The sequence below is a fragment of the Asterias amurensis genome, chromosome 8 (genome assembly GCF_032118995.1).
Source record: "Asterias amurensis chromosome 8, ASM3211899v1".
Classification (NCBI taxonomy): domain Eukaryota; kingdom Metazoa; phylum Echinodermata; class Asteroidea; order Forcipulatida; family Asteriidae; genus Asterias; species Asterias amurensis.
This window is the reverse complement of record NC_092655.1, coordinates 8,078,372-8,104,633: the sequence shown is the minus strand read 5'-3', so window position 1 is coordinate 8,104,633 and position 26,262 is coordinate 8,078,372. Positions and strand designations below refer to the sequence as shown.

The window sequence follows — 26,262 nt, the reverse complement described above, 5'->3', positions numbered from 1 at the left end:
GTAGTGTGGATGGGGTCTACGAACGAATACTTACCGGTAGAGTATCCCTCCCTCCTTCCCCACATACTTGGTCCTTTGGTGCTTACATTTAGTAGGGCTCATCGAAAAGAGGACGACTCCGTGGCAGGCATGTCGCGGGGCGTTATGGGTAGGACGGTGGAGGGCGCTATTGTGTGTAAAAGTCTTAGCATTCTGCCTGGCGGCATAGGGAATATGCAAATTAGTAATTCGACTCTACCGGTAAGTATTCGTTCGTAGACCCCATCCACACTACTGTGGGGGGGGGGGATTTTTAGTGTTCTCACTCATGGCTTGAAATTATCTTACCAGTCAAAAAATTTGATTTTAGAGGATTTTAAAGTAACTAATTTTTTGATTACAATCCTCCCCCGTTTTAGAAAGTATTCTCCACAGTTGACGAACCATTCTAACTGTTGTAGGCTAACAATTGAAAAAATTAATTCCAGTTTGTTTGTTTGTTGGCAGTATAACACATTGTTAGTCGTGTTTGTACACACGGACAAATTGCACACAAGAATTAAGACGATAGTAAGATTCCGAAACAAACGACGACAAAATATGTATCCCCTCCATTGATAAAACAATCCACCCCTCTCTTTTCAGCTGGGTGTGAAGAACAAGGAAAAACAAATATCTCTTTATTCATAATTACCGCTCAATCCACAAGTATAGACTCCTACTTTATTTTTGTATGCCAGCTAGGACGGTTCCCAGCAATGAATCATTCATGAAAGGTGTGCGTATCTTCGATATTAGCAATCATAGTTTGGAGTACAAACTGAGGCAAATTGTTTTGCTTAACAAAAAAGCTTAAGTCAAAAGACTGTTTTAATTTTGGCCAAGTACACTAGACTCTTACTTTGCTTTTCAAGCAATATTTTATTTGGGAAGAACAACAGGAGTTTAAACTTTTAAAACTAACTTCAAGAAAAGTCTTAAACCCCCCAAAAATGAAAATAGTAAGTTAAAAATGGACCTAATCGTAAAACTGTCTAATACCCAGTGGACTTCTTTGCAATGTGTTAGTATATGATTTTTGTTATAACCAGTCGTTAAGACGATTCTTTACTGAACTGAACGTAGCTTTATTAAACAAGACTGAACTCAACAGCAGCCATTTTGTAAACAACAATAATACTAATCAGTAACAACCAAGAGAGGGCGCTATATAGAAAAGCTACTTTGCAAGTTACTACAACTCCTCCCCCTTTAGTTAAATGCAACACTTCCCAGCTAATGTAACACAAAACAAATGTCCCTTAGAGAATACCTAAAAAAAAACAATTTTCTGAAGTCCTGGTATCAATAATCAAGGACTTAGGTTAGATTACCAATCACCAAGGCACATCATAAAAGAAAGCATTATTTAGCATTATATATTATAGCGGCACCCCGCTAGATGATGAAAATCCTTTACACAAATATTTCAAAATATAATATTATTATCTAGCGGGGTGCCGCGCGCCCGCTAGATGATGAAAACCCTTTACACAAATATTTCAAAATATAATATTATGGGTGAGGGTGTTATACGCCTCTCTGAATGGGTGGGTTCGTTTAGCTTCCCTGGGTCGACCCCGTCGTGTGGCATTTTTCCCCCAGGTCGAACATGTGCAGATAATTACCCACGTTCATCCTGGGAAAAGAACCTGCCACACACCGGGGTTGACCCAGGGGAGCTAAACGAACGCACCCTATATTTATGCATGGTGTCATAATTCTAACCCAAAATGAAGCTATTGAGTTTACTGGCAAAAAGAATCACAATGTATACACTCTCTTCTTGTAAATAGTTTGTTCTATAAAAATAGTGTCCATAGTTTCAAAACAGCAAGATACGTGTTGCATCAATAGTGCAATTTCATTGAATGCAAATTCGTGAGATTTGTTTGGGTTTTGTCTTGGCACCCAGCCTCTTCGACCGTGCGTGGCAATGAATGAACCAATCCGGAGAACCATGCTTAGTCAACACGAAAGTAACCCGACCAAAAAGGGCGGATCGAATGGCAGGTGGGCGGGCAAGGGGCAATGAGTGAACCAATCTGGAGAACCATCTGCGAAACACTGTCCAATGAGTCACCTTTCAGAAAGATTTCTAGGAAGTCTGGTAACAACATCGACCAGTGGTTGACACACGGTCGCCGCCCAAACTACCTCCAATCAGATGACTCGTAATTGGGAGTTTGGGTCAGGGTTTTGTAGACTTGCAACCTGACGTCTGAAAAGACACAAAAGTGTTGAATTCCACACTCACAAACGTGTTGATTTCCGCAAGGATGCCATGCCACTGGACCTTCTAATTTCATTCCAAGATGGCGCGGGTTACGCTTTTAATAGTATAGATTATTATTATTCTTATTTCATCTTATCACAGCATGCAAAAGAAAGATCATATTTTCATTTGTGTCGGTAACTCCTCGAGTCGAGCTACGTAGCCTTAGATCTTGAGAATCTTTCTTAGGATCCTTACTGTTCCCAACAGCGCCGCCTTCTGTAACAGATCTATTCTCACATTTGTCCCTATTTCGTCCAGATGCTTCCCCAGTGCTTTCGGAATGGTGCCGAGCGCCCCAACCACGACTATACTACTTTCACTTTCACCTGCCAAATCTTACGAAGTTCCCTTGCCAGGTCTTTGTACTTCTCCTTCGAAGCTACCCTTAAATCTCCCGCACAGCTATATCAATGAGATGACACATCTTTTTTGCTTTATCTAATTAAAGACTACAACTTCCGGACGCCTTTGTTCTATAACATGATAAGTCTGAATGTTAAAGTCCCAGAGGATCTTCCTGGTCGGTCTCTGTAACTTTCTCCGGAACATGGTCGTACCATTTTGCAGTCACTTGGACACCCCATTTCTTGCACAGATCCAAATGAATTACCTTGGCCAACTTGTCATGTCTACCTTTGTACTCTGTCTGGACCATCTTACTGCACTCACTGACAATATGAAAGACAGTCTCCTCCACCCTGTTACACATCCTGCACATAGGAGAGACGTTGACTTTCTCTATCCTTAATAATAAAAATAATAATAATAAGACTTGTAATGCGCACATATCCACCCTGCTGGGTGTTCAAGGCACAGTAAAACCAAAAACAAAACAAAAACAAAACACAACACAAAGAAAAACAGACACAACAAAATTAGTCATTGAAAACCTGTGACATAAGATAAGTTATGAGAAGAGACTTGAATTTTGCAGTACAAAGACAAGATCGAAGATTAAGTGGTAGAGAGTTCCAGATGCGTGGCGCGGCTGAAGAAAAAGACCTGTCACCCCATGAGTGTCGAGACTTGGGTTCAATGAGGAGAAGCATAGAACTTGATCGAAGATTCCTTGATGGAGTGTAAACTTGAAGCAGTTCAGAAATATAGTGGGGAGCCTTGCCATTAAGAGCTTTGTGGACAATGAGCATCAGCTTGAAGATGATTCGTTGAGAGATAGGGAGCCAGTGTAGTTGTTTCAGAATGGGGGTGATAGAACAGGATTTTCTAGACAGTGTCACAATGCGGGCAGCAGTATTTTGGAGCCGTTGAAGTCGGGAAATCTGGTTGTTAGGAAGACTGTAGAGAAGAGCATTGCCGTTGTCAAGACGAGAAGTAACAAATGCGTGAATGACCTTTTCAGTGGCACTTTTGTCCAAGTACTTGCGAATCTTACCTATATTCCTGATGTGATATGATGATAAACGAACAATGTTGTTGATGTGTGGCTGAAGTGTCATCGATGAATCAAAAATAACACCTAAGTTCCGAGCTTTCAGCGAGGGAGCTATCCGAGCATCACCGATGGAGATGTATGGCACTGAAACCTTAGTTAACTGTTGACGTGACCCAAATAGAAGGAACTCTGTCTTATCATCATTTAACTTCAGGAAGTTTTGTTGTGTCCAACGTCGAATCTCTTGGATGCATTTCTCAAGTCTTGCAATAGATGCATTGGCGTTTTCTTGAGAAGATTTAAACGTGATGTATAGCTGAGTGTCGTCTGCGTACACATGGTAATTCAGATTAAATTTCAGGATGATGTCACGAATCGGTAAAGTGTATAGCGTAAACCACTGCGGGCCGAGTACCGACCCCTGTGGCACAGAGTAGTTCAAAACAACAGGGTCGGATATCGCGGTGCCAATACATACATGCTGAGTTCTATTGTAGAGATACGATTTGCACCATGCTAGGGCTGTGTCCTCTATGCCAAGGTGATTCTGGAGCCGAGAGAGAAAGATGTTGTGATCGACAGTGTCAAAAGCAGCACTCAAGTCTAGCAGGACTAGTGCTGTAAGGTTACCATTGTCCATTGCAGAGAGAATATCATTGCTCACACGGACTAGTGCAGCCTCGGTCCCATGGAAAGGCTTGTATGCTGACTGGAACACGTCGGACAGGTTGAAAGTATGAATGTGATCAGAAATACGTGATGAAACTACTCGTTCGATGACTTTTCCAAGATATTTTAAGTTTGCAACTCCTTGTCCAGGTTTGGTTTCTTGATGAGCGGCCTGATGTAGGAAACTTTGAGGCTATCGGGGAAACAACCGGAACTGAGGGATTCGTTTACAAGCTTAGTGATGTAGGGTACAAAAATATCGATGTTTTGCTTTATCATGGATGTTGACACTGGATCCAGCTCACAGGATTTTGAAGGAGATTTCATAATAACCCTTTGAATCTCAGCAACAGTCGCAGGCTCAAACACAGATAGTCTACACTCTGGTTGAAGTTGTGGCAATGTCTGCGGCACGTTGTAAGGGACTGATGAAAATGATGAGCGGATGTCTGAAATCTTGGTGACAAAGAATTTCTGGAACTCATTTGCTAATTTCTGGTCATTGTAAGTGGATGGAAGGACAGGGGTTTTGGGTTTGAGCAACAACTTACCAATTATCTTGAAAAGCTTCTTTTGATCTCCTGAGGATTCTTGTACTTGAGATGAATAATGGATGATCTTTGCCTGGTTGATCAAATTCCTAACTACTTTACATTGGTTGCGATATTCTTGTCGTTGAATTGCCAATTTGCCATTTTTCCGCCACTTCCGCTCCAGTTGACGACAGATCTTTCTCGCTGTACGAATATCATCATTGAACCAGGAGACTTCAGTTCGGACCTTGACTGATCTCGTTTTCCAAGGTGCGTATTTATCCAAGATGTCACTGACTGTACTCTCATATTGGCTGACATAGGAATCCAAGCAGTCGTGATCAACTTCTAGATTTGCTAAATGGGAGCCTATGTCGCGGAACACTTCGGTAGGATTCACATGTTTCCATTGTCGGCTCTTTATAGTAACGGTCGGGACTTTGGGCTTGCACAGACTCAAGTTACACATGACTGCATAATGGTCTGATAATCCAGGTAGAATAACAAAGTTTGAGACAATTGGTGGGGAGATTTCACGAGTTATGACAAGGTCTAGGCAATGACCGAGACGATGAGTCGGCTCCTTGATATGCTGGGTAAGACCAAAAGCCTGAAGTAGATGCTTAAACTGGTTTGCATTGGTGTTGTGGATGTCATCAACATGAATGTTAAAGTCGCCTGTGATGATGATTTCCGATGGGTGAAGCAGATATTCCAAAATCAAATTCTCAAACTCCCTTAGAAAACTTGAGAAAATCACATGTTGGCCGTTTGAATCTCTTTCAGGTCTGTATACAATGACAAGGCGAACAGATTTAGAGTTTCCGGAAACTTCAGCATGAAGAGATTCAAAAGTTGTGTACTGGACGTCATTACTTTTCACAGAGACGGATAAAGTAGATCTGTACAGTATTGCAACTCCTCCACCAGTCTTGTGAGGTCTTGGGATGTGATGAAAGTAGTAGCCTGCAGGGGTACACTGACGACATGTTAAGTTGTCGTCTGGTCTCAGCCATGTTTCTGAAACGGCAACAAGGTCCAGATCTTTTTGCAGAACAAAATCAGCAAAATCGTCATACTTGTTACAGATGGACTGTGTGTTTATAACACAAAGGCTGAGTTGAGATTTGGCTGGAGTCACTGGTACTGGAACAGATGGGAGTGTAACTTCGGGTACGGGGGGTTTATGAACAGTTCTACGGCGACCAGCTTTTTTACCACGATGTGTAGGTCGGTAAACAGTGCTGGGATTTACAAAAAGGCCAAGGTTCTGTAATGATAGTGTACAGGAAGGCAGCAGAGTTGTAGCACGTGTGGATGGGGCATAACGGAGACTGAGAAGCTTGTTTCGTGAGTAGGAATTTGCAGAGTTTGGACTAGCTTCTGCTGAGTTTGAGTTATTGACACCTTCAGGGCCGGGATTTACAGCAATGTCACCAAAAATCACAATTTCCAAATGAAAAGTGGCTGGGGAGTTGTCATAGTAAGAAATAGGGCATTTCAGATATTTACGACGCTGGATGAACCCTAGATGTGTCTTTGGCAGAATGTAAGCATCAGACACAATTGATGCTGATGGAACAAAGCTGACCACAGATGAGTCAGTACAGTACAATGGTCTAGCAAGCAGAGAGAGAATGAAAAGGATACTTACCTCCATTGTCCCCAGATGGGCGAACAATGTCCATGGACTAGGTGGATGACTGCACAGGATGCAGCCACCTAAGTGTGTGTAAGCTTTATACACCAGAATTCTCAACTGGGACAGTGAAAAATTCCAACAGAAAAACACTATTTTCACAACTCAGATGACTCCAGGATACACAGAAAAGGTCCTGTAGATTCCAGGTGTAGTAACAAATCCAGTTGTATAAAATAAGAACACAAATTGAGCAATATACTAAGAAATTAGCAAACAAACACAGAGCTGATTTGAGTGGCTGCTGTCAGGCGCTCAGTCAAAACTATCCTTGCCTCATTACATTTGTCCTCAGAGACTGGTCTTGCGCCGCAGTTTTCAAGCCCTCAGTTTCCTTCTTCAACTTTCTGCTCTTTAGCCAATTCCAGCACTTGTTGTAGGCCACTTCTTTAGTACACCTTAAGAACCTACCATGAAGTGGTTTGTTCTGCCAATCTTGGTGTCTTTCTTCTTTCCTTTCCCTCGTACTCCTTGGGCCCTACTTCGGCCGCTTTCAAGTATTTCTGCGCTACTTTTAATAAGTTCTCCTCAGTCCTCCTAATATGACAATGCAAACTCCTGCTCTCGATGTTGACACTGTCTGCCACACTCGGCAACCCCCTACCGCCCTCTGACCTCGGAGGATAAAGCCTTCTCACATTCGCCCGCGGATGAAGCATGCCATTCATGGTCATCAGTTTTCTTGTTCTCCTGTCCATGACATCTAGATCTTCCTTAGTCCACTCGACTATACCCGCACTGTACCTCACCAGAGACACGGCCCATGTATTAATTGCCTTAATCATGTTCCCCTTGTTCAGTTTAGACTTCAAACATTTCTTGACCCGTCTAATGTATTCTGCCCTCATCCTTACCTTTGACTCCTCATGAAGAACATGGTCCGATGGAGTACACCAAGATACCAGTAACTCTCCTCTTCATCCAAAGCCCTCATCTGTGCACCATCTGGCAGAGCGATGCCATCGGAATGTACCCTCTTTCCCCTCTTCATTGTCATTGAAGCACAAATCCTGACGGTCTGCACCAAAGAGTCGATCTCCACCTCATTCTTTGCAAACAACTGCAAGTCGTCCATAAAAAGCAGATGGTTTATCTTACACCCGTCTTTCTTCATTTCATAACCGGCACTTATCCTCAGAATCATTGACAGGGGCATCAGAGCAAGAACAAACAGCAGTGGAGACAGCGAATCACCTTGGAAAATACCTCTTCTTATACACACCTTGCCCAGACTATCATTGTTGGCAGTAAGATTGGTTTGCCATGCTCTCACCTAGCAGACGTTTTACTGCATCAGCCACTCCAACCATATCCAGGCATTCCTTTATCCATGTGTGCGATACCATGTCATACGCCTTCTTGTAGTCGATCCACTCTATCGCCAAGTTTAGTCTTTCTGCTCCTGCAGTCCTTCAGTACCGCCTTATCAATGATAAGTTGATCCTTCGTACCTCTAGACCGCTCCTTGCAATCTTTCTGCTCCTCCAGAAACAACTGCTGGTCATCCATTTGTCGATAAAGGTCCTCCGCTAACATACTGGTCAAGAGTTTATACATTACAGGTAAGCATGCGATTGGTCTAAGTTACTGGCAATGTTACCCTTCTTGACATCCTTCATAATCAGAACCGTTCTGGCCTCAGTCATCCAGCATGGGACCTTACCATGTTTACTAAACAGTCCTGCAATTGTAGGGCCATACGCTCATGCAAGCTACGGAAGTTCTTCAACCATGGTCTGGACCCGGGGCTTTCCAATTTGGCACCTTTTTGTTACCTGTTTCTTTAATGTCATATACACATACTTTGTCTTCAGTTTGAGATAAACACGTACCTGTGACAGTTAAAAAGGTGTGTCTGAAACCCAAGGTACAATGAAGAAATAAGACAACACAAAAGAAAGAGGCGTAAAGCAGAAAAGAAGTGGATTGAGAGTGGTCTAGAAAGTGATCATGTTATTTTTAAGGCCGCTCAGAACTCAATCCTATTTCTGATGAATAATGCTCGTCAAGAATATGAAAATGTGTCCGTTCATGAAAGTAGTACAGATCAAAAAAAGTTGTTCAATCTCACTAAGTCATTGTTAAATATGAAGAAGTCTGTAGTGGAATTGCCACCTCACATTGACACAGAGACCTTTGTGAATGATTTAGGCTCTTATTTTGACCAGAAAATTATGAAAATCTGTGACAGAATTCATTCAGGTCTTGGTGAACAATGTAGTACTCGTAACGTACCAAGTGACAATTCCAATGCAGGACTTCAGCAAAGTAGTACTCCTAATGTACCAAGTGACAATTCCAATGCAGGACTTCAGCAATGAAGTACTCGTAATGTACCAAGTGACAATTCCAATGCAGGGCTTCAGCAATGAAGTACTCGTAACGTACCAAGTGACAATTCCAATGCAGGACTTCAGCAATGAAGTACTCGTAATGTACCAAGTGACAATTCCAATGCAGGACTTCAGCAATGAAGTACTTGTAACGTACCAAGTGACAATTCCAATGCAGGACTTCAGCAATGAAGTACTCGTAACGTACCAAGTGACAATTCCAATGCAGGACTTCAGCAATGTAGTACTCGTAACGTACCAAGTGACAATTCCAATGCAGGACTTCAGCAATGAAGTACTCGTAACGTACCAAGTGACAATTCCAATGCAGGACTTCAGCAATGAAGTACTCGTAATGTACCAAGTGACAATTCCAATGCAGGACTTCAACAATGTAGTACTCGTAACGTACCAAGTGACAATTCCAATGCAGGACTTCAGCAATGTAGTACTCGTAACGTACCAAGTGACAATTCCAATGCAGGACTTCAGCAATGAAGTACTCGTAATGTACCAAGTGACAATTCCAATGCAGGACTTCAGCAATGAAGTACTCGTAACGTACCAAGTGACAATTCCAATGCAGGACTTCAGCAATGAAGTACTCGTAACGTACCAAGTGACAATTCCAATGCAGGACTTCAGCAATGAAGTACTCGTAATGTACCAAGTGACAATTCCAATGCAGGACTTCAGCAATGAAGTACTCGTAACGTACCAAGTGACAATTCCAATGCAGGACTTCAGCAATGAAGTACTCGTAACGTACCAAGTGACAATTCCAATGCAGGACTTCAGCAATGAAGTACTCGTAACGTACCAAGTGACAATTCCAATGCAGGACTTCAGCAATGAAGTACTCGTAACGTACCAAGTGACAATTCCAATGCAGGACTTCAGCAATGAAGTACTCATAATGTACCAAGTGACAATTCCAATGCAGGACTTCAGCAATGAAGTACTCGTAACGTACCAAGTGACAATTCCAATGCAGGACTTCAGCAATGAAGTACTCGTAACGTACCAAGTGACAATTCCAATGCAGGACTTCAGCAATGTAGTACTCGTAACGTACCAAGTGACAATTCCAATGCAGGACTTCAGCAATGAAGTACTCGTAACGTACCAAGTGACAATTCCAATGCAGGACTTCAGCAATGTAGTACTCGTAACGTACCAAGTGACAATTCCAATGCAGGACTTCAGCAATGAAGTACTCGTAACGTACCAAGTGACAATTCCAATGCAGGACTTCAGCAATGTAGTACTCGTAACGTACCAAGTGACAATTCCAATGCAGGACTTCAGCAATGAAGTACTCGTAACGTACCAAGTGACAATTCCAATGCAGGACTTCACCAAGTGACAATTCCAATGCAGGGCTTCAGCACATGTTTTGTCAGTTTTAGCATGCTTTAGCAGAAAATGATGTTAAAAACTTGGTCATGAAGTCAAACAAGAAAACTTGCGGTTCTGATCCAATGCCCACCAAGTTTGTTGTTGATTGCCTTGATTTTGTATTTCCTGTTCTCACAAAAATAATCAATTTATCTCTGGGAAGTGGTTCGTTTCACTCGGATTGGAAATTAGCGCATGGTTAAGCCGCTTCTGAAAAAGGTGGCATCGACTTGCAATTTGAAAATTGATGGCCGATTAGCATCTTGCAGTACGATTCTAAGCTGGTTGAAGGTGCAGTTGCAGATCAGATTCAACAACACCTCACCGCTGCTTACTCGCTGACAGTTAGTTTTGCGCATGTGCGAAGTTGTTGACGAGCGCTCTCTTGAGTCAAAATCGTAAACAAAACATAGCCTTTCAACCGTTGAAAACGATCTGGGGTCATCGCAATTTTTGACCAATTAAAAGCCAAGATGGAAAACTAAACATGAATATGCAATGAAGTTAGTTGCGATGGTCGGATTTTGAGTCGAATTGATCCTTCAAAATCTACGTAATAGGAATTTTCTTGTTGAGAAATAGACCTCACACGTAAGAAATATATAACAACTAATGTTTTCCACTCAAAATTGAGAGAGCAAACCCTTTGAAAACAATTCCTTGTTTATTTTTGTAACACATGACGACGTTCTGGTGAAGCATTTTTATCAAGAGTAATGTACACAAGCATTGGGCAATTGTCGCTTTTTGTGACGGGTGCAAACTGTAATAAACATTGTGCATTGTATGCGTTTGTTTAGTTTGTATGTGAAACATGTGGGCCGCGTCAGAAAAACGTTGGTGGAATCCCACTGATTTTAATTAATCCAGAGGGTTTGCTGCTATATAAACGGAATAATTTGATAGAATAATAATTTTCCTCTACAACAAACATTGTTTTAATATCAGGGAAATTCAATTTTACTCACAAACGCCAACAAAACTCATCGTTAAAGTCATAGAAACATGCACAAAACAGCGATGGGGTCACTGCTGTGAATAATTTATCTAATGTTGGACTTTCTGAAAATCTCGCGCATGCGCAAAACTATTTGGCACTCGATGTAGAGTTCTGAACAGCGGTGACCTTTCACTGCATAATTTATTACCATCAATGCAATCAGCATACAGACAGCATCATAGCACCGAAACAGCTTTGCTTAGAGTTAAGAACGATCTACTCATGGCTATGGATAAGCAACAAGTTACATTTCTATTTATGCTCGACATGAGTGCCGCCTTTGATTCCATTAAACATGAAATTCTCCTGAGCATCCTTCAAACTAATTTTGTGATATCTGATGTAGCTTTGTTATGGTTCGACTCTAACTTGAGTGGCAGAAGGCAAAAAATTGTTTGTTTCTGAGATACATTTATTTTCTGAGTTGTTCATTTAATTTCCGAGTTGTTAATGTATTTTGCCGTTGATGTACGACACACGCGAAATATTGTTTAATTCTGTGTTGTGTTTTCATTTTGCGTTTCCACATTTCGCTTTGTATGATTTGCGTTCTTTACTGTTTTATTAATAAAGTTCTCCTCTGTTTAGTTTTTATTGACAATTCTGAAAGACTTTATGAGAGGCTTTTCTTTTGACTTAGTCAGTAATATTTGATTTACGGTTTTTTTTATCCTTATTTATTTTGAAATTGTTTATTTTAATGTTTTATCTTGCTGTTTAATATTGTAAAACAATTGACCAATTTGAATAAAATAATGTATATATTCATAACTTGTGTATTATTCTTTCAAGCAGTTTTGTTTTTCTTGAATTTAATTGATGTTGGTGTAATGTCTTTTAGGTGTTCGGGCAACAGCCCGAACAACTCATTGTTATTGTTCGGTTTTTGTTTGTTTTTTGTTTTTCTTCTTCTTCATCTTCTTCTTCTTCTCTCTGTCTCTTGACCTCGAACAAAAGCACACTTCTCAAACTCATATGAACTTGAAACTTCGCACATAGTTAGATATTCACTAGGAGAGGAAAACTGTGTAAGTAACGTCATGATGATGTCATCCATTTTTGAGTTATGAACATTTAAAGTTAATTATTTCAAAAAATCATAACTTTTGATCTATGTAATGGATTCTTACAATCCATACACCATCGGAAAGGTCGTTAAAAACAAAGTAAACGCCACGCAGACATGACCCCATTTTGACCTTGTCTTTTGGTTCAAATCAGATTTTTTGTATATTTTTGCAAAAAGTACATTTTTGGTTTTGACTACGACCATACTACGTTGATTACTATGGTTCTCATCCGATCACTGAAGTTAAGCAACATCGGGCCCGGTCAGTACTTTGGATGGGAGACCACTTGGCCACAATCTATACATCATATAATAATAATAATAATAATAATAATAAACTACATTTATATAGCGCATAATATGAATAAACATCTCTATGCGCTTTACAAAACAACAAACTACAATTACAACAGAAATATAAACATAATTAACAGAAAAAATACACATACTTATACAAAATATGGAATTGAATCATTACCCCTATGTAAGGGGGGGAAAACAAGACAAAATTAGTTCTTAAATAGTTGGGTTTTTAGAAGTTTCTTGAAAGTGTCCAGGGTTGGTGCAGTACGGATGTTGGATGGGAGTTGATTCCACAGGGTTGGTGCTGAAATACTGAAGGCGCGTTGACCATAGTGTTGTGTGTGTGCTCTTGGGACTTGGAGAAGTTTCTGGGACTGGGATCGTAGGGAGCGGGATGGGGCGTATGGGTGGAGGAGTGCAGAGGTATACTGTGGTGCCATGCCGTGGAGTGCTTTGAAGGTTAGGAGTAGTACTTTGAATTGTGTCCACTTGTTTATGGGAAGCCAGTGTAGACTGGATAGTATGGATGTGGTGGAGGTCCGGGAAGTAGCTCGTTCAGTTATTCTTGCTGCGATGTTCTGGATGCGTTGCAACTTATTGATGTCGTTTGCCGGGAGGTTCGCAAGAAGGGCGTTGCAGGTGTCTAATCTAGAAGTGACGAACGCATGTATGAGAGTGAGTGTGGATTTTCGGTCAAGGCAGTTCCGGATGTGACCGATTTTCCGTATTGATGACATGGCAGAGCGACATACATTTGCTATGTGGGATTTCATGCTAGCGTGTTCATCGAAGATTACCCCAAGGTTTCTGGCTTCGGTCTTGGCAGCGATTATAGACTCACCAACAGTAATGGAGGCACGTGTTGACGGCGTGGTAAGGAATTTGGAAGACAGGTGCAGGACTTCAGTTTTGTTCTCATTTATCTTTAGTTTATTCTGAGCAGACCAGGATCTGATGTCTCTGATGCACGCGTTTACGCTGGTAACTGACGTGGCACGTTCGGATGGTTTGAAAGTGACGTAGACTTGCGTATCGTCGGCGTAGATCATGGATTTCAATTGATGAGCCACAATGATGTCATGAATAGGTGAGGTATATAGTGTAAACAGCAATGGGCCAATCACGGACCCCTGCGGTACACCGCATGTATCGCTTTGAAGTTGACTGGAAGTGAACTCTTTGACTTTCAAAGCATGGCTTCTTCCAGACAAGTATGACCTTATCCATTGGAGGACAGTTCCCGATACTCCAAAGCGATCCTGGAGACATTGGATCAGTATGCCATGGTCCACGGTGTCAAACGCCGCTGTAAAATCCAGGAGGACGAGGATCACCTCTTCATGTGCATCCAGCGCACGAAGACACTCGTTGTGGACATGGAGAAGGGCTGCCTCGACGCTGTAGTTTCTCCGATATGCTGATTGCGTTGGCGACTGTAGACTATTGTCTTCTAGGTATGATTGAAGTTGCGAGATTACCGACTTCTCAATTACCTTTGAGAGAAAGGGGATGTTTGAGATAGGCCGAAAGTTCTGAAAATCTGCCGCAGACAAACCAGGTTATTTAGCTTGGGTACTATTAGAGCTTCCTTGAGGGATGATGGAACTTCACCTGTTTGCAGGCTTAAATTGACGAGCTTTGTAATGGCAGGAGCTAGTATTTTTATGTACTGCTTCAATAGTCTAGTGGGGAGCGGATCAAGATCACAAGATGACGATGACGCTGCTTTCACAATGGACAGGACTTGATCCTCAGCAACCGTGTCAAAGTTTTGGAAGCGAGATAGGCATGCTCCGGAGACATCAACCGAGAGATCGTCATAGATCTGTAGGTCAAGGTGATCACGTGTCTGCCGAATCTTTGTAGCAAAGAAATCAGCGAATTGATGAGCTAGTTCAGAAGCGGTCTTCTTTTCTGGCAGGCTGGAGTTGACATTTGGTGACGTCAGATCACCCATTATGCGGAACAGCTGTCTCTGATCTGCAGCCTGGATCTTGTTTTGAAAGTAGAGTCTCTTGGCTGATATCAGCAAGTCGTTGTACATCTTGCACTTGCTGGTGTAGAGTTCTCTGTCAATCTGTAGAGCTGTTGGTTTCATTGCTCGCCTTTCATAGCGTCTACGTTCTTGCTTCGCCTTGCGTAGATGGTCAGTATATCAATGTGCGTGCGGGCGGAGAATGATGTTTCTCTCCACTTCCGGAGCATGATAGTCAAGAAGGGAACGTAGTTCGTTATTGAACATTGAATTCAAATCGCAAAGTTCACCAGGAGGGTTGGAAACTACGTTGGATGTTTCCAAGTGGTTCTGAAATGAACAGATGTCCATGGTTTTCAAAGATCGGGACTTGATGTGTTGCTGTAGAGGGGGCCGGCGCTCCAACTGAAGATCGCAGTATACCACGGAGTGATCAGATGGTAAACTCTTGCTTGTAGATATTCTTTGTACGAGTTGATCGTCTTTCCTGGTAATAATCAGATCCAGTGTATGGTTGCTGGTGTGGGTTGGACCGGTAACACAGTTTTGAAGGCCGACCAGATCCAGAAGTTCAAGGAATACTTTGGCATTGGCATTGTCTCTGTTGTCTACATGGAAATTAAAATCCCCAGCAAGCAGCAGTGTTTGGTTGGAAGCTTGCAGGATCTCAATCAGCGAAGAGAGCTCTTGGCAGAAGGCTGTAGGAGAGTGGCGGTTCTTCTTGCTGGTCGGAGGTCTATATACGACAACCAGGCGGATGTGCTGAGAGGATGATGAAGATATTGATAGGTCCATGTATTCGAAAGATGAAACTGGACGAGTTTCATTTATAACAAGGTTAAATCCCTTGTGGAGGATTACACCAACACCGCCGCCAGTGGATACTCTTCGTGGGACATGGTGTATGTCGTATGAAAGGGCTTTATGTACGTAGTCTGTTTTCAAGACGTTTTCAACCAAAAATTCCCTTCTAGTAGTTAGTCTCTTCTCCAATCGACATTATTCATCAGTTCCTATTTCCTCAACCACAAAAGCTATTTTGACAATCTATACATCATATGAAAGGGCTTTACGTATTTCACAAAAACGGGTATGTTGGTGACCTCCTCTTGACCTTTTAACCTGTCTAAACTGGAAGTGCATGTAAAATGCTTTGAAAAGGCATGTCTTCTTGGACTTTTTGCTTTGTTTATTGTCCCAAGGCTTGTATTTTTTTTACTTCTGGAAGCCGAACACCTTGTTTTTGTTATGACAAAAACTTAAGTCTAGTTTTAAAATTTTTGTTTTTTTAAATTTATTTTTGTGTTTCATACTTCTGTTTTTAAAATAATATTGAAATATTATTTGCGTGTAAATTAAGTGTTTTTTTAATTATTATTTGTTATTTTAAAGTCTGTCTTTTTTGCCCCAATCATGCCAATGGACGCCCATAGTCCGAAGCGTTAACATACCCTGTGCACAAAGAGAACTTAATCATCCATGGTGACAACGGCAATCCATTGATCAGTAATCACCCTGTTGGGGCTTAGCGGGCCATTCAAACTCATTGTGTGTTACTCCTCCATGGTGTGACCATGAGCAGAGTACGGTATCCTGCTAGTAGTAACAAAACCTTGCTTAACCTGGCAAGCACAATTTCCCCTTTGTTTTTTTCAAAGTCAATTAATTTTAATCTCTTTTTTTTTTACTTTTAGGTGAATGACTTGCTTCCTTTATTGTCAAAATTGAACCCGAAGAGCAGGTTGGAAGTTGATTATCAGCACCTACATAGTGTTATCACTCTAGTGGATTTAGCTGTTGGAAGCAATATTTATCTCCTCAAATCATCAGACAAGGTGAGTCTATTGTAAAAAGAAATTTTGTTTGCCAAAAAAAGTAAATTCTACCAATTAAATGAAAGATATGCATAACTTATCTAATCAGTTTTATGAGTTTTCTAAATAGTCGGATTAGATAACATGACTAAAAGTTTTGTTATATGTACCTGCATATTACATCACAATACCCAAACATCGCCCTCACCGAGGTCAATGAAGTCCTAACATGCCTATAGTCCATGGGCCAGAGGCCAAAATTTGACTTATTGGTACCACTTGAGGTGGCAAAATCTAAATACATTTTTTTGAAAGGTCTGTTTCTTGGGATGATAAATTGATGTGATAGCAATCCCAGGGTGGTAGCTTAGTGGTAGTAAATGGCCACTCTTTAAGCCTAGTCACAATGAGCTTATTGCACAAATCCTTAGCACTAGGGTAGGGATATGGTTGCACAGTTGGCAATTACATCACTATGCTTTGCTGTATAATGATATAACTTGGTCAAATTATTAGATAGATATAGGTTTTTAAAATGACGTCATGCTTAAATACATATAGCCTCCAGAGGGCGCTGTTTGGATATGTATATACTGTGCTAATATATCACACAAGTTTTTTAGATGGCTAAATATTTTTTCAATCATTAAAATAGTGTGTGTGTTCCCTGCGCACAAACCAAAGTTAACTGATGGTTTGATCTGTTTTAACTATTTACAGTTGAGTCTTCCATATTCTCTCTGGGTTATTCTCTCTGTCTTTGATCATAAATCACAAACAGCTTAGCACATGATTTTTTATGATTTTTTAAATTTTTTGCACCTTTAAGTCATCAATTGCTAACCATTAATTTTTTATTTATGCCAGATTGGGCAAATTGCTTTGACTACACAACAAATTTCAAATTCAGTTGAGAAATTTTGAAACTTTATTAAGGAAACAGCTCTGCATTTGTGCACAAATGCAATCATGTCTAGTTTATTAGCTGTTTCGTAGCGCAGCGAAACAGCTCTTGTTTTCGTTAAATTTTTTTTTTCTAGCTCTTGTTTTTTTTATATTTTAATTATTAGTAAGGGAATAAAAGGGTAGCGACGAGTTTTTACATGGCCATTTAAAGCGAGCAGGGTCGAATTGCTGTGTGATAAAAGCACGGCACCTTTATCGCACGGCAAGGGTTTAAACGGACGTGTCAGAACGAGTCACTACTCTTTTATTCCCATCCATAAATGCCCTTTTGTTAAAAAAACGTTAACAAAATACTATTACAGACACTTTGACAGTTGAAAAATCGAGGTTTTAAATATTTTTTTCAAAAACTTTGTGAAGAGTATGTTGCGCGTGGGTTGTGTGTATGCGCGCGTGCGCTTAGGAATATATTACGCTCGTGTGCTTAGAAATAGATAACTCACGCGCTTATTACATAGCTATGAATTGCGCATTCCGCGTGATAATCTTGCGCACCGACACACGGAAGCCAGCCGGTTATAAACACTGGTCATTATTAACCGTTTAAACACCCCCACGTGACGCGCTCTCCACCAATAGGAGTAGAGAAACCTTCTGGGGTGTTTATGAATTATTATTTTTAATTGTATGTTTCAGCCGAAACAAATTTGTATGCGTTATTTTGCAATGTTCCAAAGCACCAATTGCAATGAAACTTTCAGTGATGAAAGGTAATAAATAGTGCAATAAAGATCCTCAAACAATGGCGTTATGATTCATTACCTGTCGTGTGATGTCATCTTAAAGGGGATTAATTTTAAATGTTTGAAAATCTATATCAAATCAGCCGCAAGAGACCGTAGGTTTCTGTTTGCGGGATTGGGTGGGGATTAATTAGGTCTTCATTTCGTTTTGTGAGCGCGTGACCTCACATGACCTCTACTTCCGGTCGAAAACCGGAAGTGGCTTTTAATTCAAAAATGGCAAAAGTTATGGACTTGCTTTCAATGATGAAAGTGTTTGGCAAGGGTGGGCAGTTCAAAAAACATATCGACCACTTCACAAAATGCAACAGCGCCCTCTAGCAGTAGTTTGAAAGTTCTTCAAAGTGGACTTTTAGAAGATGTATGTGGTGAGGTTTTGTGTAATCACTTCAAATTACACACATGTTAACTGTCAGGCAGCCATCATATTTGTGAAGTGTCAGACCAATGACATCGTGTGGGGTCACGTGACGCAACATTAAAGGTTCACTTTTTGAAGTCGTATAACTCCCGAAGTATTTATGCGATCATGTTTAAACTTGGTAGGTTGTTGTAGATATTGGAAGGTTTCTTGTGAACTGTGAAATGACGTCATGATGACGTCATCATATGATTTTTTAAGAGTTCACTTGTTGCACCTTTAATTTATTAATTGCTAACTGAACATGGTATAATCTATAAAAAAAAAATTTTAAACCAGGATTGGATATACCTGCTTTGAGTAACAATAACATTTCAAATTTAGTTGAGAATATTGGTAATGTAATTAACGAAACAGCTATGCATTTGTGCACAAATGCAATTTTGTCTACTTATTATTTTGTTTTGTTTGTATTTTTTTAAAACTTAAATTTAAAAGTACTAATTTGCAATGTTCCCATTGAGCGATTGCAATGAAACTTTCAGGTATAAAAGGTATTGATGTAATGGTCTGCATATTGTAATGATGTAATGATGCAACATCACCGGTCACAATGCAACAGCGCCCTCTAGCGACAGGCTGAAAACTTTTCAAAATGGACTTTTTGAAGATGTGTGTGGTGAAGTTTTATGTACTCAATTCAAAATTTACACACATGTTGACCATCAGGCAGCCATCTTATGTGTAAAGTTTAGATCAATGACCTCATCGTGGGTCACGTGACGTGCGCTTTTTGAAAACATATAACTCCTGAAGCAATGATACGATCAAGTTGAAACTTTGTAGGTTGTTAGATATTGGCAAGTTCTTGTCAATCACATGATTTTTTATTATTTTTTTATTTTTGCACCTTTTAGTCATAAGTTGCTTATTAACAAAAAATAAAATAGGCTGGATAGGTCATTTGCTTTGAATAAATTTTTTTTTTTTAAGTTTCAGTTGATTAATTTGAAAATGTTATTAACGAAACAGCCATGCATTCACAAATGCAATCATGTCTAGTTAAATCAAGTTCTTTACTCTTTGTTTTGTTTTCAGGAATCCTTGGCAAGCCTGGTAGTAAAGCTGCGAGATATGGCAGGAGATATCCGCGAGAGTCATAAACATTTGTGTCGCACTCAAGTCAAAGATATGATGATTCAAACAGCAAGCAAACTCACTTACTTTGAGCAAAATCTAACGACCAAACAGGTAATTAAACATTATTAACTCTCTTAATGTGTTACATTGCGATCAAGTTCCTTTTGCTTTACTAATAAAAAATCATAAACCTATATCCACGTAAACTGCTTTTAGAATCAGGGCCCAATTTCATAGAGCTGCTTAACGGGTGATTTTGTGCTTAACGGGCACACCTAGCAATTTTTTTTATTAAATAGCCTTTTAAGCAAGGTTTTCTGGCTTAAAGTGGCAAGCAAGCAAGCAAAAAGGGTCCTGAAAGCCCCAATTTTCTGCTTTTAAGCAGAACCGTGTTTATGCACAGCGCATAGTGCACACATTATTGCACACATTTTTGCAATCGCAGCTGTGTGTATTTTACGTGTGTTTGTATGGTAGTTGCAGCGAAGTAAACGAGCGGCTGAAATGCTTCAGAATTGTTGTACAGTGTATCTTCTCCTTGTTTACTCTCAAGTCAGTGTTTTAACCGTTCAAGGGGCGCTATGAACCATTACAAATAACACATATCAGACAGAAAAGGTGATGACTTTTGTTATCGCCTCTCCGCATTTATTTCGCCCGCCTTTTTGTCAGCACCTTCTTTTTTGCTTAAGCAAACAATAAAAAATGTTGCGCCCGCAGTTTGTTTACATGCTTACATGTAAGCCAGCAATTGCTCGTGAAATAGTTTTACGCTTAAAGGATTCTGGTACTTTTTCAAATGTCCACAGATTTACATTAAAATTACGTGGTTTGAAGATAATGAAAAAGCTTCCCTTCAAATATTACTAAGGTTCTGTAGTTTTTGAGAAATGAGTAAGACAAGCTTTTTTTTGTCTCAGTAAGACAAAAATTATTTTAGCATGTAAAAAAACCATTAACCAGTTATGTTATTGTATCATAAAAATAGCATAACTGGTTAATACGATTTTACATGCTAAAACTGAGACTAAATTGATTTGTTTTACTCATTTCTCAAAAACTTCAGCACCTCAGTAAGTAAATTTCAAGGAAAGCTTTATATCATTATCTTCAAACTGTGTAAGTTTATTGTAAATCTGTGGACATTGTGTTTTGTGTTAGGAAAAAGTACATAGACCTTTTAACCCCCCCAAAAAGGTTAACCAATATAAGCAGCTCTATGAAATTGGGCCCCGCGCATAGTGCAACATCATTACATAAGCAGGGAATTGCTTGTGTGTCTGCGTACTCCACATTTCTAGGTATTACTTACACAGCTAGTGCAGAGTTTCTTAAGTTAAGCAGAGAATGGTGACCGCAAGCTCTACTGGTGAGATCTTGATGTTTCCACCATGAACCGTTTTGTTTTGTTTTTGTAGTGACGCTGGGGGCTTACTACCACAACTGCCCCTGCAAAGATAAGACTGTCAGTTTCCGATAAATTACTTGTAACTACCCATCATCCAAAGACTTTACTTACCACATGGCAGTATTTCTGCCAGCCTTTTCCTTGAGACCCGGCGCAAAGCTTGGATACTCCACCCGTTTTACTCTTTTGCTGCTTCCATCAGCACTTGAAGCCTGTCCTTAATCTTTGCCTCCTCCTCCCTCAATTCTACACCATTCGCTTCGGCGCTACCCTCCTCTTCATGACCTTCAGGCAACCCTGGCTGTTCCACCTTATCCTCACTATACGAACTAGCAGCAGTCGCCTCCTCCAGTACTTGGTGATCAACAATCTCCTTTTACCCTGTTACTTTGTACTACATCCTTGTCGTCTCCTCAATGTCTACAATTGGTAACCACTGGTTCCGTTTGATATAGTACTCATCTGGTCTGCAAGACGTTGCTCAAAACTATTCTAAAACTGACCTTTATCTTGCCATAGGCTTATCATTCTCCCCGGTGAAAGAGAACCTAATTCACTACCCTTTTGTCCAAAACAGTTGTTTAAAAGTACACATGTAATCAAATTACTGAGGGTATTTCATGTACATGCAGATGCTCTAAAGAAATGAAAGACAAGTTTACCAGTTTCTGTTTGTTTATTATCGGTGGATTGTTTAGGATTGATTAGATTAGCAAAATTGATAAGCAAGGGTGAGTTGATCCACTCCCTCAAAAGAGATATTATTCATGGTTGTACTGGCAAGTTAGGACTTTTCAGTTACTTCTGATTCCCCTAGTAAACAGTTTAGATTTCACCTCATAATTATTTTTCTATGACAGTGTACTCAAATGCATCCAGTATTTCCATTTAAATTCTTACAAGTTTTAGTAAAAGGTTAAGTTAAAGGTACAATTAGGATGGGACAGAGACTTGTATTTGCTCAAATCACACTGTGCTGTCTTAATGTGTTTGCATTTTGTCCATGCCTGTGACGAAACAGCTTGATTGAAAGCTGCAGCTGATATCTGTCATGTGTGTTTATTTAACCACATTATCATTTGTTTTAAATTTACAGACGTATCTGCAAACTATTTTGAATTACGACCAGTGTTTTAGTGAAGACCCTTCAAACACTGCCCATTGTGAGAGTAATCACCATATCGATAAAGACCTGGAAATAGAGGCTAGTGTCCCCGGCGACAGTTAGCAACAATCAAGGTGAATGTAGCAGAGAAGAACCCCAAGCTAATCTAATCATAGTAAGCAGGATTGCACACCAGACCTCTTCAGAAAAGAAATCTTTTAATACATATTTTTGGTAATTCAGGAATATTCATTTAAACATAACATGAGATTTGCCAAGGGAAACCAAGTAATAGACTTTCAAGATGTTTTTTCTGGTTAAGGCTGTTTGGTAATCCATATCATCCTTCTTCAAAAGTATACTGACTTTATGACTACAGCTGTACACAAACTAAATAAAATCTTCAGGTACTGTAATATTAGAACAAGAGGACTTATAAATGTTCACCTTTTTTAGAAAAGTGACCATAATGTATCTTTCAAAATAAATAAATAAATAATTGATTAATTTTAAACTATAAGTTGTCTCAGACAATCTAAAGTTTCCTTAAGATAAACGCAACGATTTAATGCAATACCACTAACTCATTCACATTCACTTCACTTGTAAATTAATGCTACCTTAATCAGCATTTAGTTTCAGATCAGCAATCAGCAACAGATTTCATTTAAAAGTCAAATTAGATCATTCAGATTTAATATTTTTCCTTGAAATACAGAAATATTTGAATTGAAGAGTTAATTTGTGGTTCGAAGTGAGTACATTGCTCTGTCAATTGAATTTAGAACAAAAATATGTTTGTTTAATGTAATTTTAAAATGTTTTGAGCACTGATGTGGATCCCCACTTTCTCACCAACATTTCAATTTGCAACAGACTTGTAGTCATTAAAGGAACACGTTGCCTTGGATCGGTCGAGTTGGTCTTTAAAAAGCGTTTGTTATAATATGCATTTGGGTAGAAAGATGCTGTAAAAGTAGAATACAATGATCCACACAAACATGCCTCAAAATTGCACGGTTTTCCTTTTACCTCGTCAACTAACACGGTCGGTCATTTATGGGAGTCAAACTTTTGACTCCCATAAATGGCCAACCGTGTTAATTCGCACAGTAAAAGGAAAACCATGCAATTTCGAGGCAAACTTGTGTGGATCATTGTATTCTACTTTTAAATTATCTTTCAAACCATATGCATTTTATAAAAAACGGTTACAAACGCTTTTTTATAGACCAACTCGTCCGATCCAAGGCAACGTGTTCCTTTAATAAAGGGTACTGTATAACAAAACATAGGGAAATTAATTCAGTCTAAACAAAAGCAAGAACTAGACATTAGGCTTAAAAAAAATATATGTTGGATTGCCCTTTCACCCGAATTTTTGCTTGGGTCGGTCGGTAAAGATTTGTTTTTCCTCTTTCAGATGTCAAAGAACGCCCAAAACTGCATAAACATTTCATGGCAGATCTAGTTGTCAAACAAGCAAGGTATTAATCATCTTATACATCTCGCTTCAAGCACTCTTTTTGCGTCTTTATTTTGGCAAATTCCTTCAAAAACAATTTCCAAGAGTCATTTCATTCACTTTGTTTTTCGTCCGTTCAATAAACGAGTGATACCATATATGGGCATTACTGGCAACAGCGCCCTCTGTTGTTCAATAGAGTGTTAGACTGATTCCTTGTGAAATCATGACGTCGGATAAACAGGCGTGTGGTTTGATATGTGACACAGGCTCGCCCTATCATCCATGCCTGTGAGGGAAATCGATCTACATTTGTACGTTGCGTTTTTGTGAACGTTGAAACCACGACTGTTGCACTTGATAATTATTACTGTCGACCAAAAACAAATATTTGTGTCAAATCAACCATTTTGAAAGCATAATTTATTTATTTTTTTTTTCTCATGCTGGTCCTTTACTTTGGAATAATCTGCCTCTTAATATCCATAACATGTCCTCTATTCATAAGTTCAAAGAGGCCCTCAAAACCCACTTTTTCACAGCTGCTTTTCATTAATTTTGTGTTTCTTCCTTGCGCCATGAGCATCACTTGTGGTGGATACCGGCGCACTATAAGTGTTCATATTATTATTTATTATTATATTAAAATATTCATAAAATCAAAATTTGGAAGTAAACAAAAAACATAAATAAAAAACGCGACCAAGATTTTGCTACTTTTACGGTCGGTCAGGATAGGGCAATCCAACAATTTTTTTAGGCCTTAGGTATTTGTGCGCAAACACAAAGCTGTTCCGTGTTGTTTTGCTTCGATTAAGTGCTTCAAAGATGATAGTTGGTCTGATTTTTTGAAGAGATTTGGTCTTTACCCAAGATGTCTGTAACTGAAAAAAAATAAAATTGAAAATCGTTGTGTAGTTCTCGAGATATGGTCCCACTCCCGGTTGACCCGGAAGTAAAGGTCAAAATGGGGTCACAGTTTTTCAAAATTTATATTTAATGCCTAAGGAGTCTATAACTGAAAAAAAAAGATTGAAATCGATTGTGTAATTCTTGAAGTATGGTCCAACTTCCGGTTGACCCAGAAGTAGAGATCAACATGGGGTCATGGTTATTTCAAATTAAATATTTAATGCCTAAGGAGTCATAAAATAAAATTAAAAACGGTAGGGCCTAATGTAGTTATTGAGTTATGGCCCCACTTCCTTGAAGTAGAGGTCTACATGGGGTCACGGTTAAAAAAAAAATATATTTATTGCCCAAGTAGTCTTTACCTGAAAAAAAGTGTGAAATCGCTCAGGTAATTCTTGAGATATGGTACCACCTCTTTGACACCTGATGACCAATATGTCGGAACACCTTATCAATGATATTGGTTAACAACAAATAAAGAAGTCTACTTCACTCTACTCACCGGTAGAGTCAAAGTACTAATTTGCATATTCCCTATGCCGCGAGGCAATAATGCTAAGACTTTCACACACAATAGCGCCCTCCACCGTCCTGGCCACAATGCCCCGCGACATACTTGCCACGGAGTCGTCCTCTTTTCTCTTAGCCCCGAGTGAGTAAAGACGTGATAAATCTGTGTCCTAACAGTTCACCGTTTTTGTGATAAAATAAAAACGCCTTATCCTTTGCTGAGAGCTTTTCATAAAGAGTAGAAGTTGTAGAGTTATAGTTGTTGTAGAGAGTTTGAGAAATAAAATATTTTGATTTCTTTAAAATAAATTATAAGTAGTGTAATGAAATTGGGGAGGGCTTCGACTGTCAATACTGGGGTTACGTCTGTTCCCCCAAGACAGTCAGAGCTCTCGGAGGGCTGCGCTAGCGATACTCCGACGCCTGGCTCGCAGCCCTTCAACTGGCCCCCGCAGCCTTGGTCGGCTGCGTCGGCCGGTGAACCCACCGACCAAAGAGGGGATGCTTCCCGCTCCCCCTCTTCGGTCAGCGTGCGTGGGTCAACCCAATCAAAGGTCAAACGCCCTGGCAAGGCCAAGAAAACCTGGTGCCGGGGCAGCGACCAAGAGAGACAGGGGAAAGGGTGGCTCCGTTCGGGAGCGCACTGCCCCCTCTCACCGCCTCGGGGTCTCTGAAGCCGGATGGCATCCCCCTCCACACACCTCAGGATTCACCCATGACGGTCGGTGATGGTCTTTTACGAGGTTATCCAAAAGGCTGTGGGGCGCTAGCCATGGGGAAAAGGATTGATGGTGCAGAGTCGGGTACCTTGGATTCCCCCGGAATACCCCACTCACAGGGCCCGCCCTCGTCTTCGGGTTTCACCCGTTGCTCGGGCGTCCCTGTCACTCAGGCTTCCTCTGAGAGGGCCTCGGATTCGTCCCGTGACCGGGTATATAACAAGAGGCAGGACCAGAAAAGACTGACATTTGCAGTCATCTGACGAGTCTTCGCATGACGCCCATAGGAACATCATCGGGGTAGCGAACCACTATCCCGGGACGAATTCCTGACAGCATTCCAGACCTTATCGGCCTCAATATCCAGCCGGCGAGGACTTCCAATACCTCGATGATTGGCTAATCATGGGCCGACCGCAGGAGGCAACGGACGCGGCGCTGATGATTACTT

General features: G+C 40.3%; 1 protein-coding gene across 3 annotated transcripts in view; it reads left to right on the top strand.

Annotated features, from left to right (window-relative positions):
- The window catches only part of LOC139941078 (protein FAM178B-like), a 162,284-nt gene extending 139,005 nt beyond the window's left edge, over positions 1 to 23,279 (top strand). For all 3 annotated transcript variants that reach the window (XM_071937502.1, XM_071937500.1, XM_071937501.1), the window contains 3 exons: positions 16,363 to 16,503; positions 19,651 to 19,803; positions 22,197 to 23,279. In XM_071937502.1, the coding sequence (XP_071793603.1) occupies positions 16,363 to 16,503; positions 19,651 to 19,803; positions 22,197 to 22,328 (426 nt within the window). In that variant the 3' untranslated portion in view covers positions 22,329 to 23,279. The remainder of the gene's footprint in view (positions 1 to 16,362; positions 16,504 to 19,650; positions 19,804 to 22,196) is intronic.
- The last annotated feature ends 2,983 nt before the right edge of the window (positions 23,280 to 26,262 follow it).